A 17,006-nucleotide genomic window follows, 5' to 3' on the forward strand; every position below is an offset into this window, starting at 1 on the left:
AAGACTTACAAATTATGAGACCAAGATTAAAATAAACCAGTTACAATGATAGGTTGATTATACTATATTATTAGGCTACTACTTAAGGGTTAGAAGAGGAATTCAGCAGAATGTGAAAATACAAAAGATGGTTTTAAGTAACTATACATGGTCTTTCTTGTTAAACTGAATTAATACGTACTTGTAAAACATTTTAAGAAAGTATTTCTACTTGGCTTATTTGAAAAAAAGTCTTAAGTCTTGAACTTTGGAAATGAAAAACAAAATTCAAAATAATTTCAAGAAACCAAATCTTTCAATTTATAGTAAACAAAGTTAAATTTTTATGAGTTGATATCTTCTTAGTTAAAACTATTTATTTTAAAATTAAGCTGTAGCAGCTCAGATATTCATGAATTTAGAATTTTGAGGGGCAGATCTCCATTATTCTAAATTGGTCCCTATATACTGAAATAAATGATTTATACATACCTCCTCTAACTGTTTTTTAAGATCCACTATTTCCTTTCTATATCTCTTTAGGAGAGCTTCATCACTTGATACCTCATTAACATAAGGAGTATTCTTCATGTATTTAGCAGTGCTGGCAAACTGGGAAAAAATGAAGTAAAATATGTTTTAATACTAAAAGAAGTCATAACAACATTTAGGTTTCCTATAATCAAGTTTCTTGGAAGACAAACCAAAGCAAAGTTTTCCCAGTTGGCTTAATATTTTTGAATACAGGGAGCATTCTATATTGTTCTTTTAACCATGCTCTGTGACTTACTCTGGCCAATAGTTTCAGAAGAGTTAGAAAAACATCTTGAAGACAGATGCAATAGAGAACCTACAAAACCATCCACCCCTCCCAAATGCTTCCTATACTTTGAAGCTCCTCTTCGAGCCCAAACTATCCCCCCTTTCTTTAAACTCTATTAGCCACTTAAATACTAATCCAAGGCAATCATGTCAGAAGACAAATCTTTAATCTGCTCATAAATTCTGTAAAGTCAGGAATGTTTTCTCTTTGTTCTACTGGCAGGACCTTAATCCAGTGCTCAATAGCTATTTAAAGCAATGGCTTGAGTACTAGAAGTAACTTTAAGTGGGAACATGAAGGTGACCAGTAAATAATACTGAATTCTTCATTGAGAAAGCTATTCCATTGATGTTTTTCATTTTCCTTTCCTTCATTTTTAACAGAAAATGTTGGCCTTTAGCACAAAACCAAGGTGGGCAACAGATAGAATTCAAGACTTATATTGTCCTATACACACATACACATACGCAAATACATATATATACGTGCGTGTGTGTGTGTGTGTGTGTGTGTGTGTGTGTATAGTTTTGGTTACTTTCTACTTGTGGTGAGTAATCTTAGTTTTCCATTCATAGGATTGATAAAATTTGCTTTTATCACAAATTAAGTACAAAAAGTAAGTTATTTGAAGAAAATATCAAGTCAATTTCAGTCAAAATAACATTTATGGCTAAAATTATGGAAGTGGAATATAAAAGATTGAAGTTTTGAAAGTTAAACTAAGGAATGGTATTTAGTGGATAACACATTAATTTTATCATAACAAGTGTGTTACGTCAATTTTAAAAAGTATACCAAATTTTAGTAGGTAAATTTTTCTTCTTAAAGTTGACCTTTCCCCATATTAAGATAAAAAAAAATCAAACTCACCTGAAGAGTAGAAAGAGTTTCATCAAAAGATACTGGAGTAATTGTGCAGATAATACGTGTTTTTGCATTTCCTCCCAAAGAATTCTGAAGAATTCGTGTTAATTTGCTATCTCGATAATTTATGAAACCACTTAACAAGAAATGAGTTTGGGAAGAAAAAGATTGAGAAATTTTTTATTATAAAAGTGGTTGTCTTTTAATACAGAACATTTAGTTTTAAAAATTAATTCTTTATTAAAATCAGTATACTACAGAAATGCAGCAACACAGCCATATCAATGTTTGTAGCAGCTCAATTCACAAAAGCTAAACTGTGGACCCAACATAGATGCCCTTCAATAGATGAATGGATAAAGAAACTGTGGTATATATACATACAATGGAATATTACTCAGCATTAAAAGAGAATGAAATTATGGCATTTGCAGGTGAATAAATGGAGCCGGAGAATATCATGCTAAGCAAAGCGAGCCAATGCCCAAAAACCAAAGGCAGAATGTTCTCTCTGATAAGTGGATACTGATCTATAATGAGGGAGGGGGCATGGGCAAAACAGAGGAACTTTAATTGGGCAAAGGGAAGGGAGAGGAGAGAAGGGGAATGGGGGGCAGGAAAGATAGTGAAATGAGATGGACATTATTACCCTAGGTACATGTATTGACTGCACATATGGTGTGACACTAGCTACATCACGTACAACCAGAGAAATGAAAAGCTGTGCTGCAGTTGTATAAAAAATACTTACAATAAAAAGTATTTTTAGTAGATCAGTTATATGTATAAGAAGCTATGCTCACAGAATCCCAAAAGCTTTTGAATATGTGGAAGTAAATAAACTCCAGTGTTACTGAAGTGTTATAATTTTCAACCTAATGAGAGGCCTGAGTAAGTGTAGGTGTGTAATGGGATAAACTTACCCAATTTGTCCATCACTAAGTTTCTTGATTACTTGTCCCAAAATAAATAAGCTTCGATTTATATTACAGCCTTCCTTGAGTCGTACACCTAAATTTATGATTAAAAAAAAAACAAAAACAAAAACAAATCAAAACTGCCCCCCCCAACCTAGGTAACTAAGTTATTTATTAGTAAATGACAAGAGAAATTAGACATCAAAGAATCAGTTGCTAAGATGTGCGTTTTGGTTTGGACCTGAGCCCACCGTATTATAATTTTGGTAGGCATTCTCTTCCTATTCCTTCCACCAATTAAGTGATTCAGAATAGGTATCAGCAATAGGAAAAACATTACTAAGAATCAGAGAGACTGCTTTGGGAGGATGAGTCAGGAGGTCACAAATTCCATACACACTTTAAAATAACCATACCTAATTTAAACAACACAAAAATGCATTCTTGATGTTTTTATTAGGATTGTGTTAAATCCAGAAATTAACACAGAGAAACTTGGCATCTTTGTGATTTCAAATCTTCTCATCTAATTATGCTTTTTCATTTTCACAAAGTTCTCCATAATTCAGGTCTGATTTAAAGATTTCTTTACATTGATTTTGTGCAATCTGTTGAGTTTCCTAGTTGAGATATCAAGTTTCACTATGTAAAAGATGTACCACATCTTTTACATTATTAATGTAAATAACCTTTGTCCACATAAAATTCTAATTGGTTTTGTTTGTAAGAGTTATTAATTTCTATATATTAAATTTGTACCACACTACCTTTCTTTGGATTTTCATTTGTTTTATTACACATATAAGGAGAACTGGAAAAAATAGCCAGTTTTGCCATGAGAGACTAGATCCTATAGAGTTAAAATTTAGCTGTAATGTTAAGATTCTCCCAGGATAGATACATAGGGATGATATGCAGTTTCATTTTTCACATAGTAGAAAAGCATCCTTTTCTTTTCAATGCTAATCATGGTCACGTCTCATGTTCTAATGGAGATTAGTCTACATAAATTTTGAAAGGGCAAAGGTGTAATGAAAGAATCTGTATATACTTACCATGTATCCTAGAATCAGAATATTAGTACTGGAAAGACACTTCCTACTACCTTCCTTTTTTTCTTTTCTGTACTAGAGATTGAACCCAGGAGTCCTTTTTGCCAAGCTAAGCTCCCAGTACTTTTTTTTTTTTTTTTTTGAGACAGAGTCTTGCTAAGTTTAGAGCCTTGCTAAGTTGCTGAGGTTGGCTTTGAACTTTTAAGCCTCCTGCTTCAGTTTCCTGAGCTACTGGGATTATGGGCATGTGCCACTAGGCTCAGCTATCTTTCTTAATATCCTTACTAACTGTAGAAATTTAAATAGTTTTTGTGGAATTCTCATGGGCTTCCCAGATATACTAATCTATTAATTACATAACTTTAGCTTTTTAATAGATGCTACAATAGTTCAAAGAAAATAATTAGTCATATATAGATGCCGATTTTTGTGTTAGGGACTTTTAGCAGAAAATTACTATTATCAGTTTTAAAAAAATGCTTAGAAGCATTTTTATCCCATAAAAGAAGGCACTAAGACTAATTTACTTTACTAGTTCTCATTACCTTCAGCTCCTGTTTGAGCAGCTCTTTCACTGCCTGCAAGATCGACCAAATTCTGTAGGACAAATGAAAATAAACCTTCAGGAGGGATAATTAGAAATAATAAAGTCCAAACTATTGAAAGAACATTTTTAATACATGGCATATCTGAATGTCCCATCTAAATTTTTGTGTTTCTTCTTGAGATAATATATCATCTTGAGTCAAAGTAGTCTCTATGTGTCGTTTTTCTTTCTTTATGACATATACTCTGTCATGCTGCAGATCACAGTAGGTTGTTTCCTATATAGTCCAAAACTTTACCAAGGTGAACATGATTCTTTGCAACCCAGCACTTGTGGCAGCAGTAGGTTCTAACATTCTAATGTGCCCTTATTACTCTTTATTCAAGAACCAGGATAAATGTTACCTCCTTAGTGTAGCTGTGCCAACTTTACTCTTCCTACCCCACACTTTGAATTTTTTTTGAAACGTTACTTCCACTATGTACCCAGAACACTTTATTAGATATGACTTACTCTTATAGTTTAACTCCTGTAGAACTAGTCATTTGAGTCCTTGACTACCCTGTAGCATCTTCAAAAGCATGGACCTCTTTCATTTTACAAATAATAGTGGGGGAAAAAAAAAGTGAATATCTATCATGTTCTAGGCAGTGCATTAGTTGCTGGGGAAATAGCAGAGAACCAGACAAATGAGGTCTCTGCTCTCACAGAGCTTGTATTCTACAGAAGAGGAGGAGGTTGTTAAGAGAGAAAAAGACATGTGAGAAATATATTGTGATAAATGTAGTGGATAATTCAAATAGAGCTGGAAGAGAGCAGAGGGAGGAGCAGAACACATCTTCTGGATGGGGTGGTAGGGGAAGGCCAGTCATCAGGCTAAGAAAGGCAGTTATGAAAAGATTAAGGGAAATGGCAGTCTAGACAGAAGGTAAGCCAGCATACCAGGTCACAAATCAGAGTGCCCTTGGTGTGTTAAAAAATGTAGAAAGGGCAGAGTGGTGAACTTAAGCAGGAAAAAGACAGGGTAAGAGAAGGAATGAACACATTATGCAGGGTTTTTTAAGCAAGACTAAGAATTCCAGGTTTCCTAAATGCAACGGGAAGCCACTGGAGGGTTTTATACCGGGGAGTACTAATACAATCAGATTCAACTTTCTAAAGCATCAACTGTGCCCTTGAGTAGAGAATGGATTAGAGAGGGACAGGAGCGGTAGCAGGCAGCCAAGGTAGGAGACTAGTGCAGAATCCAGGTGAGATGATGGCAGCTTGGTCTGGAGAGGCAGCAGTAGAAATTATCTGTGTATTAAGTAACAGAGGAACGTATCATTTATTCTTTTAATCTCAGAACCCAGCATTGTGCCCAGAGCATGAGAAACTCTCTCTATATATTCAGAATACATTAAAAGAAAGAGCTTTAAGTTATTTCTCTGTGGAGATTTTCAGGGTGTAGGAAAGTAATTATAGTTTTGTAGTTATATCTCAGATACTTTCTTCTCTAAAATAATCAGAAGTCTAATGGTCCTTACATAGTGTCCACTACAGATGATCCAGATTCATAATCAAAGGCAAAGTGGTTAAGGAGTGAAGCAGCATGAGTGAAGTCATGACAGTGGGAACAAGTACTCCTAACCAAAGACACCTATCCAAAGCTTCCAAGAGGCCCCATCTAGGAGAGGAAATCATGTGGAGCAGAGGAAGTACATTTCTTGTCCAAGAAGTGACATAACAAAAGCAGTGCTTAGATAAATTTCAAATTTGTATAATAGACTGGAGAAAGGAAGACCAGAGTCATGAAGGCCAGGTTTCAGGAGATCAATGTAGTAATTCAAGAGAAACGAGGATCTAAATGAATATACCACAGGAATGTACCAAAATAAGAAATGAGACAACAGGACAAAGAGAAATACCAACAAAGATTAATTGAATTAAAGAGTTAAAATTGACAAAGCTTTCCTGGAAAAAGCAGAATAGTCACTACTGCTGTAAGAAATTAATTTTATATATACTGCAGTTTGAGAAAACAGTAGCATGCATAATTCCAGCAATCTCAGAGACTGTAGATAAAAATAAATATTTAGCAATCTTCAATACAGAAATGGTGAAAGAATATCTGAGTGTAAGAATCTGAAGTAAGAAAAGCCACAGAACACTCCTGAGTTTTTTTAGAAGGGCAGGAGAAAAGAAGACACAGAAGGGAATGGAGGAGTAGAGCTGAGAGAACCTAAATATTATCATCCCCACAAGGCCAGGAAACAATTAGGAAAGAGTCACCTCCAAAGAGCCAGAAGATGATTCTTCAAGAAGAATTCTTCCCAAGAAGATTCTTACAGGAAGTGGGTAGGCCAAAGGGATGTCCCAGATAATGTCCAAGGACCACAGATTGAGCATTGAGGAAGGTGAGGATAATCACCAAATAGAGCACTGAATACATCAAGCGTATTTAAAAGAAAAAAAAAAATCACTAGTGTTGGAAGAGGTTAGTTTGTTTTTGTTGTTGTTACATGCAAACAACATTAAAGTCTACTAAAATAAGAGATACACTTTTTACACTAAAATAAAGTTTGAATGGAATAGTAAGAATTTGCTTTCATGAAATCTGAAAATAAATATACTGTTGATTAATTTTTTCTCTATAGTTTTCAAATCGAATAAGGTAGTCTTTTTTTTTTAATATGGCAAAGTCTTTACTTTTAAATTATTATCAGAACACCAAATAATAACATGTAACAAGTTCTTGAGTCTTATAGTCTAGTAATTTTGTTTAAAATAAACTAAAAACAGCCCAAACAAGTATGTTAGTATTCATTGTTCTAACCAAATAAGGTAATCTTAAATCACATCCCATATCAAGCTGAAGAATTTAGGCCTTGCAAAGCAATCCTTAGAAAAGTGAAGCTGGAGGTATCACAATACCACATCACAAATTATACTACAGAGCTACAGTAACAAAAATACCATGGTATTGGCACCAAAACAGGCATGCAGACCAACGGAATAGAAGACACAAAGATATACCCAATAAACACAGTTATCTCATAGAAGACAAAGGTGTCAAAACCAAAGATAGCCTTTTTAACAAACTGTGCTGGGAAAACTGGAAATCCATATGTAGTAGAATGAAACTTAACCTCTATCTCTCATCCCACACAAAACTTCATTCAAAGTGGATCAAAGATCTAGGAGTTAGACCAGAACCCCTGCAACTGTTAGAAGAAAATGTAGGAAAAAAAAAAAAAAAGAAGAAAATGTAGGTCCAACATTTCAACATGTTGGCTGAGGAACTGACTTCCTTAATAAGACTCTAAAAGCCCAAGAAGTAGTAAAATTAAAAATAAGTAAGTGGGATGGCATCAAATTAAAAAGCTTCTTCACAGAAAAGGAAACAATTAAGAGTGTAAAGAGAACCTACAGAATGGGAAAAAAAAATCTTTGTCACTTATACCTAGGTTAGGGCACTGATATCTACACAAAGAACACAAAAAACTTAACACCAAAAATATCACCACCACCACCACCAACAAAACCAAACCAAAAAACAAAGACACTCCCCCAATAACCCAATCAATAAATGGGAAAAGAAACGAAACAGATACTTCTCGAAGTACAAATGGTTAACAAATATATGAAAAAATATTCAATATCTCTAGCAATTAGAAATGAAAATTAATGGTGTACTGAGATTTTCTCTTACTCCAGTCAGAATTGCAATCATCAATACTATTATACAATCATACTATTTGCAATCATACTATTATACAAACAATAGTAAATGCTGGTGAGGATGTGGGAAAAAGGTATACTCATATATGTTGGTGGGATTGCAAATTACTGCAAGCCCTCTGGAAAGCAGTATGGACATTCCCCCCAAAAACTAGGAATGGAACCATATAACTAAGCTATCCCACTCCTCAGTATATATTCAAAGGATTTAAAAATCGGCATACTACAGTGATGTAGCCACCTCAATGTTTTTAGCAGCACAATTCACAATAGGCAAGCTATGGAGCCAACCAACATGTCCTTCAACAGATGAATGGATAAAGAAAATATAGTATTATATAAACAACAGAGTATTACTCAGCCAAAAAAAAAGAAAAGAAAAGAAAAGAAAAAAGAATGACTATGGCATTTGCCAGCAAATGGATTGAACTGGAGACTATCATGCCAAGTGAAATAAGTAAGTCCCCAAAAGCCAAAGGTAGAATGCTTTCTTTGATATGTGGTAGCTAATCCAAAACAAAGGAGGGGATTAAAAAAAAAAAAGAAGAGAAGGAAGATCAGTGGAATAAACAAAGGGGAAAGAGGGAAGGGAGGAGAGATGGGCTAGGGAAAGACAGTAGAATGAATATTACATAACTTTCCTATGTACATAAGTGAATATATCACAGTAAATCTTACCATCACATACATCTGTAAGATACTAATTAAACAACAAAACGATGAGTAAATAGCAAAAGGAGTAGAGGGAAGGAAACAGGCAGAGGGAGGAGGGAAGAAAAAGGGGAAACACTGGAGACTAAATTAGAACAAATTATATTCCATGCTTTTATAATTGTTAAAATGAATCCTACTGTCATGTATAACTAAAAACAACCGATTACACACACACACACACACACACACACACACACACACACAGGAAAAAAGAAAAAAGAATTTGATGGAGAACAGATCAATAATGAAAAAGGATAGGGAAGGAGCAAGAGACAGCTATGGTATAGTGTAGCAAGAAGGTAATGATGTACTTATGTGGAGAAAAGGGAAAGTTTGCATAATGCTAAAGTTCAGTAAATATTTATTGCAATAAATATGCAATATGTTGGGGCTACAAAGATGAACATGACATCACTCTTCTCTTCAAGGGATTTATAGTCTACAACCTTGTTTATGGCCTGGGTGTGAAGCTCAGTGGTAGAGCATTTGCCTAGCACACACAATGTCCTGGGTTGGATCTGCAGCACCCAGCAAAAAACCCCAAAACAAACAAACACAAACCACCATTTATAATATAAAGCATATATTTTTATTGTTTCTAAAAAAATAAAAAAAGACCTGAATAATGTAATTTGTTTTACCCATTCTAGCTAGTTTTTGTTGTTGTTGTTGATCACACAAGTCTGAGTTTTAATTAAAGAAAAAAAAATCTCCAAATTCCAAGATTACTTAAACTCTTAGATATGCATAAAAAACAATCTTACTTCTTTGGTGGTTAGAAAAAACTTCAACTCCTGTAAGCCTTACATCTAAATGTTAGGAGATGGGAGCCATGATAAATTAGAAAGAAATATTCTCTAAATTCTTCCTACAATATTTCTGCTAGTAATCTGATATTTGTGACAAGACTAGTTAAACTGCCAATTTATATATATATATATATATATATATATATATATATATATATATATTTTCCTATTTAGTTAACAGTTCTCATAAAACCAAACATCCAACAGCTAATGACACTTTGTTTTGGCTCCTATGGTACATTATTATGATTCATTAGTACTCACCAAATGGGACACCTTGATAGATCCTTCACAATTAGAAGGTTCACCTTTCTCTCTGCTTTCCAAAATCTAGACAGAAAAGGCAACTTGTAGAAAATTAGTGTATTCTTACTTTGAAAGATAAAATATTGGGGAAATAATTACATACCATCCTGAAAATAGTGTGAGAACGACTACTTCTTTGATTCATTTTTGTTATTCCATAATGTCTGTTCTCTGTAAAAATGAGTTATATTTCAGCTACATACATGTTAAAGTTCAAGAAAAACACTGATTTTATTTTAGCCTAAGTGCGATTTGAAGCCTATTTTATTTTAGCTTAACAATTAAAAATGGGATTATTGAATTTTTTGTAAGCATTTTAAAGAAATACAGCAGTCTTACTTTCTCCCTTTGTGATCCACTGCAAAGCCATTTCTGAGGTATAAACCACTTCTTCTGTGAGATCAGCAACATACACATTCCTCTGAAACCAGTAATTATGGAAAGATTAGAAAAAAAGTCATTTATAAGTTTGCTTTTCAAAAAGATGGTATAAACTATTTCAGAACTTGAGGAAGTTAAAAAAATGGATTGATTATTCTGTAAAAAAAAAAAATAGCAAACAACTTGATGAATAATCACAAGTCACTGTGTACATCAAAGCCTACCATCTTGCTATTTTTAGGCACTTAATCTATCAGTACTTTAAAACTACACAGATTGCTGAAAAAATGGATCTCTCTATAAACACTTGAAAACAACAAACAAAAAACCATAGAAAGAAAACAAAAAAAAAGGAAATACTTTTAAAAAATATGCAGAGCAATTCCAATAAGTGAATATGTTTTAAAGCCAGCTAACTCGAATACTCACATTGATGTCTTCCCGAATTATTAAAGGTTTCATTTTTTGAGTGTTACAGAGTAAATCTGTGATGATTTCATTGTATATCTCCATGTAAGACACCCGTAAGAGAAATTCTCTCTCAGGAAACTAGGAGGAAAAAAAATGTATGAAAGCATCAGAAAGCATCCATTTATGAAAATCTAATACTGAACGCTTACCATTATTATTAAAGAGGTAAGGAGGGTAATAATCTTTGTAAAACAAATAAAACCCCTGGTTCTGTGTTCATAACAAACATAAAAATACAAAAGCATTGTTTTAGAAATAATGAAAAGTGTGCCATCATGAATAAGAGGAGACCACCCAATCCAACTCTCCATACTCAAAGTAAAACCCTAACAAGAGATGCTCTTATTTTAATGAAAACAATAACTCAAACCCAACTTGTAACTAGTTGTGTATTCTGACCTTCTGCTTCTCTTTTTTTTTTTTTTTTTTTTAAACCAACATCTACTCTTTATTGTAGTAACCTATGGGGATAAAAGTGAACTGTGCTATGCCTTTTTTTCTATCTCATGGAACTCAAGAGATAAATGTAAATTTGCCTCCTTTTATAATTATAAAAGAAAACTCTAAGACTGCTATCCAATTATTACTATTTTTACTAGGAAGTTAGCTAAGTTATTACCTTCTTAATTTTTTGGAAAATGTCATGAATTGCCCTGGGTATAACTCCCAAACAATCTTCTGAACCCATCATAGTATGTGTTTTTCCTGAAGCAGTCTGCCCATAGGCAAATATAGTGCCTATAAAACAAAATACACACATGCAAGGATTAAAAATAAATCTACAGTGAGTGAAACTGTCAATGCTTGTTGAGTAGATGCTCAAGACTAAAATGTTTCTATAGCATCAAAGGAATACAAACCATTGTAGCCTTGTATAGCAGAATCAATGATAGGTACTGCTATTTCCTCATAGACATTCTTAGTAGTTTCACTACTATGAAAGACTCGATCTAAGAAAACAAGAAAAACATAGATGTCAAACAAATCAACTGTGTTCTCACTCTGAATTAGTAATCACTCAAAGAAATAAAATTGTCAGGGACTAGGATGACAAGATATTTAAGAAAGTATTTTCTTCAACCTTTTTGTCTTCTGAAAATACACAAAGATAATGTGTTGGAACCCATACAGAAAAAACAAAAGTCACCTAACCTTTGTGTTTTCAAATGGCAGTAAGGCATAGTGGTGCATATGGAGCTCTGGAATCAAAGCTGTGTGACACTGACCAAGGGAGTTACTGTCTCTGTGCCCCAATGTGTAAAATGGGCACAAATTATCATTGTTATTGAATTATTGTAAGTATATGGTTAATACCTAGGAGATATGAACCATTACTGTGCTTAGAATTAAGGGTAGCTTTTGCACTGATGAGTTTGCCCTCCTAAGGTTTGATTTCTTTGCTTTTGCTAGGACACACACAAAAATGGATCTTTGTTTTAATGGTGGCTCACAGGAAATAGATGTGTAAATTGGGAGGGAAACATACTGATTTGCCGTGAGAAATTCAGTGATCATGCTGCTCTATCATGACCACATATCTGCCCTGCAGGCAGAAGTATATGAGAAATCCAAGTGCCAACTGAAGGCTGCTCAGGTGACATGATTTCAGAATGAGGAGAACTGGTAGATGACTCAAATTTTAATGCCTCAGGCAGATGGAGGAGTCCAAATCTTTGATGATCATACGTAGCCACTAAACCCCTATAGTACAGGAGTCCGAATGCTTGGGTATCCCTTAATTTGGATTTACAATGCCTGGAACAGACTGTTTTTACCTTCTAAAAAAGTTATGCTAAGGGGCTGTGGTTGTGGATATTTGAAAGAAAGCAGTAGTAAAATTGTAGTAACCCAGGGATAAAAGTGAACCCTGTGCTATGCTTTTTTTCTATCTCATGGAACTTTCCTATCTCAAGGCAGAGTACTTGCCTAGCATGTGTGAGGCACTGGGTTCAATCCTCAGCACTACATAAAAATAAACAAATATAATAAAGGCATGTTGTCTATCTATAACTACAAAATTTTTTTAAAAAATTATGCTAATACCAACAATCATTTCATCTTCTATACTTCTCTGCTGTAAAACATTACTTATTGGTTTTGTGGTTTAACACCAACACTTTTATTCATTCTTAAGATTATTGAGCAGACCTGTTTCTGTCCAGATTTGGAAGCAGTTCTGTTAGCATGAATAGAACAGATTGGAGACCAATTCTTCCACTTGCTGATTGTGTGACTCTAGCCCTCTATTTTGGTCCCTCATTAAAATGGGAAAGCAACAGTACCTACTGCATAGATTTGTCAGGAAGATTAAACAAGTATATTAACATGAACTGCTCAGAACAATGGCTGGGACATTATATATGTTCAGTCAATGAAGAAATCAATTTAGTTATCTTTAAGGCCTCAAAGTCCTTTTGGCATAGCTAGCCTTCGTGTTTCATTGTAGCAGAACCATTTTTGGATTATTGGACTAAATTAGATCCTCCACTAAAAATTCCCACAAAGCTTATCTCATCATGAATTTAATGCCTTTAGATAAGGTCCACAAAAGCAGAGATGAGTCCCTGATATATTTTAGCAGATAAAGAAGAAACATGTTCTTCATTAAGAGTTTGAAAATAATTGCAAAAAGAGTATACTAAATTGAAAGATCTTAATGATGACTTGATACTGTACAATATACTTTGGTTTTATGGAGTTTTATGCTATAAATAAATAAACAAAAGGAGAAAAACATTAGTTTCAGCTATAAGGTACTAAAATTATAACTGCTTTCAACATCAATTTATTATCTTTCTTTTCATCCATGATGGACAAATAATTTTTTTGGTTCCAGTGAAGCAGTTTACAAATCTTTAATGACAAATCTAGTGTTACTGATATGCCTTTAGTACTCTTAATAGTAAAAGGATAACAGGCTTAACAGGCTAACTTTTTTTTTTTTTTAAGTTATAGATGGACACAATATCTTCATTTTGTTTATGTATTTTTATGTGATGCTGAGGATCGAACCCAGTGCCTCACATGTGCGAGGCAAGAGCTCTGCAACTGAGCCACAACCCCAGCCCAGGCTAACTTTTGATGCTGTTATAAGCTTACCGAAATTGAAGGATTTACTCCCATCAACTTGATAAATAGCATTATTGTCAGTTTTCCAGTAAACTTGTGTAGCTTCTCCAAGTTCTTCTTCTCTAAAAGAATAAAAACACTACATTTTAGTATAATATAACTGATCATAGAAGTCATGTTATAGGAAGGATAACTTAAAAGATTTCATGTTCTAAAGAACATTTTAAAAGATGGTAACAACTAGCCAAGTGTGATACTGTATGCCTATAACACCAAAGACTCAGGAGGCTAAGGTAGGAGGATCACAAGCTTGAGGCCAACCTTAGCAACTTGGCAAAACCCTGTCTCAAAATAAAAAAATGGTAGTGTCCCTGGGTTCAATTCCCAGAACCAAAAACAACAACAAAAGATGGTTATAACTTTTATCACATATATAAGGAAAAGATGAAAAGTCCATGTTGGAAGTTTCAGAGTTCAACTCTCTAAATAGGGGTTTAGTGATCTCCAGTCTGTGGGAGGCCATCCTCGAAAGTGATTTGAGTTACCTCCTTGGCTGGGTAAGAGGCGCTTAGACATAACTGTGTTAGAGCCTTTTTACCGAGCCAGGGAGGTAACTCAAATCACTTTCGAGGATGGCCTCCCACACCAGTCCTCTTATGGGAGTTTCCTTGTGAAGCCCTTCAATTCCAACTTCCCACCCAGTACTGGCAGCTGAAAGGATAGATTCAAAATACAGCTCTGCTTGTCATCCTTCCTTAAAAAAAAAAAGAAAGAAAGAAAAGAAATTAGGAAAACTATCCTATTCACAATAGCCTCAAAAAAAAAAGAATACTTGGAAATCAACCTAACAAAATAGGTGAAGGACCTCTACAATGAAAACTATCAAACACTAAAGAAAGAAATTGATTGAAGAAGACCTTAAAAGATGGAAAGACCTCCCATGTTCTTGGTAGGCAGAAATAGTCAAAATGGCCATACTACTAAAAGTGCTACACAGATTCAATGACCTTCTTCATAGAAACAGAAAAAGGAGTCATGAAATTCATTTGGAAAAATAAGAGGCCTGAAATAGCTAAAGCAATTCGTGGTGAGAGAAGTGAAGCAGGAGGCATCATAATACTTGACTTCAAATTATACTACAGAGCTATAGTAACAAAAACAGCATGGTACTAGAACCCAAACATATAGGTATGATTGGTCAGGAGAAAAAGCAGGAGGCTTTGGAAATGAGAGTTCAAGTCTTAGCTGGTACTAGGGTGGTTTTCAAGGAGCCATTTATCTTCTATGAACCTCAATTTCTCATCTGTAAAATTAGAGAATTGTATTAACTGATCTCCAAGATCAGTTTTTTTCACAGCATTATGATTTTTCGAATTTGAAATTAATATTTCCCAAACAGAAAGACTTAAGTATAATTAGGACTGACATATAAACATAAAACAATAAATTCCATTGGAGTCAGGTGTGTCTTGTTGTCATTTTAATTGCCAATTAGATAAAGGTGTGCATACTACCCAAACTGTCTCTATCCAGTGAGTAGACATATAAAAGTAAAGACATTCAAATTTGGAAGAAAATAATACAACTCTGATTATGTCCTATTGATTCAAACCTTAAAAACCTTCTAGAAACTTATGAAATACTTAGCATGGTACAGGACACATGGACCATGTCACTTCTCTCTTCAACCTCATTTTCCTCTAAATTCCTGCATACACCTTAAGTGTCAAACAAATCAACTAATCTGAAGCTGTTCCTAAAATGATGTTAGCTTACCTCTCCATACCTGGATTACCATTGTCCTTCCCTTCCATTAAGTTACTTACATATTCTTCCATTCATGAAGTGTCAGAACTTTACAGCCACCAGCCTGCCTCACCCAAACTGTCATCTCTGATAGGCTAATGACTCCTCTGGCAAACATTCTCCACTGGGCAATCATAATGTATTGTAATGGCTTCTTCATGTAGTTATTTTACACCCAGTTAGAGAATGAGCTTCTTAAAAATAGAAAATTTAAAATCTTGACAATCTCATTTGTTAAACAGACCGTAGTGCTTAATAACAATTTTTCAAATAGAAAAAGTGTTAGCATAGCATTTTGAGTTGAAGGCCAGAGGCTAGAAAAACCAATCTTAATTTCTCTTTTTGATTTTTCTTTTGATAGCATTTACTACTCCTATATCACCACTTAACACTGTTTACTGTATTGTTTCCTCACACTAGGAGGAAAGATCCACAGGACAAGGATGCTATTATGTGTTTGAACTTGTGAATACAAAAATCATTAGTAAAATTTGTGGAATGAATGGATGGATAAGGTCTTGAGCATCTACTAAATGCAATGCAAGTCCTTGCTCTCAGAGAGTTCAGACAGCTAGTTAAGTGTAAAACAAGTAACTATGACACGACTTCTCCAGGGTGAGGAGATCAGAGAGGCACCGATGCCAGAAAGGAAGTGCAGGGCACGGGTGAAGGAAGGCGATCCTCAGGGTTATACAAAATGTCATATAAGAGGTAAGGAGGGGTAAGTCAAGAGAATACAAATGGAAGACATGATTTACAGTAGAAGGGGTAGAGAGAGAAAAGGGGAGGGGAGGGGAGGTGGGATAGTAGACAATAGGACAGACAGCAGAATACATCAGACACTAGAAAGGCAATATGTCAATCAATGGAAGGGTAACTGATGTGATACAGCAATTTGTATACGGGGTAAAAGCGGGAGTTCATAATCCACTTGAATCAAACCGTGTAATATGATGTATTAAGAACTATGTAATGTTATGAACGACCAATAAAAAAAAAAAAAAAGATTTAAGCGAATCCCGCAGCCAGGAAGTATCTTCTAGCTCTCTGATCCTTCCCGGTCACTTTACAGACGGGAGAACAGCGGCACAAAGCGGGCAAACCGCGGAGTTACTAAGCAGCGGGGCCAGAAGGTAGCAACTCCAGGAAAAGCCAAGGAAGGTCTCTACCCTCCGACCCGGGCCGCGCCCCAGGCCGCACTGGCGACCAGACCACGGTCGCGTCCACCTACCTGCTGCTGAGCGGCCGGACTCGCACGCAGACTGCCACAGCACCTTCCTCTGCCATCCTGCCAGCCTAGGTCCCAGGAAAATGGTGAGGAAACTGGGAACCGCAGCGCCGACACCCTGGACTCTAGGGCCGCCCCGCCTTTAAGTTTAAAAATTCCCAAACGCCGCATCTGATTGAGCCGCGGCCTCATGACGTCGTGGACTGTTCCATTTGCAGCGCGGCGCCAGGGGGGAGGAGAGAGGCGCGCCCACCGCTTTCTAGTGGAGGGGGACTTTAAAGGTCTGGTTGCAGAGAGGAGCGGACCTTGGAGGCGGGGTC

General features: G+C 35.3%; 1 protein-coding gene across 1 annotated transcript in view; it reads right to left on the reverse strand.

The window, feature by feature from the left end:
* Positions 1-16,750, reverse strand: part of Cenpe (centromere protein E) — a 78,708-nt gene extending 61,958 nt beyond the window's left edge. Inside the window, 12 exon segments of the mRNA XM_077803421.1 lie at positions 472-591; positions 1,673-1,802; positions 2,590-2,677; positions 4,181-4,232; positions 9,690-9,755; positions 9,835-9,902; positions 10,071-10,152; positions 10,542-10,661; positions 11,203-11,321; positions 11,444-11,533; positions 13,683-13,774; positions 16,690-16,750. Of these exon segments, the coding sequence (XP_077659547.1) occupies positions 472-591; positions 1,673-1,802; positions 2,590-2,677; positions 4,181-4,232; positions 9,690-9,755; positions 9,835-9,902; positions 10,071-10,152; positions 10,542-10,661; positions 11,203-11,321; positions 11,444-11,533; positions 13,683-13,774; positions 16,690-16,745 (1,083 nt within the window). The 5' untranslated portion in view covers positions 16,746-16,750.
* Between the last annotated feature and the right edge of the window lie 256 nt (positions 16,751-17,006).

Source organism: Urocitellus parryii, chromosome 10, assembly GCF_045843805.1.
Source record: "Urocitellus parryii isolate mUroPar1 chromosome 10, mUroPar1.hap1, whole genome shotgun sequence".
In the NCBI taxonomy this organism is placed as follows: Eukaryota; Metazoa; Chordata; class Mammalia; order Rodentia; family Sciuridae; genus Urocitellus; species Urocitellus parryii.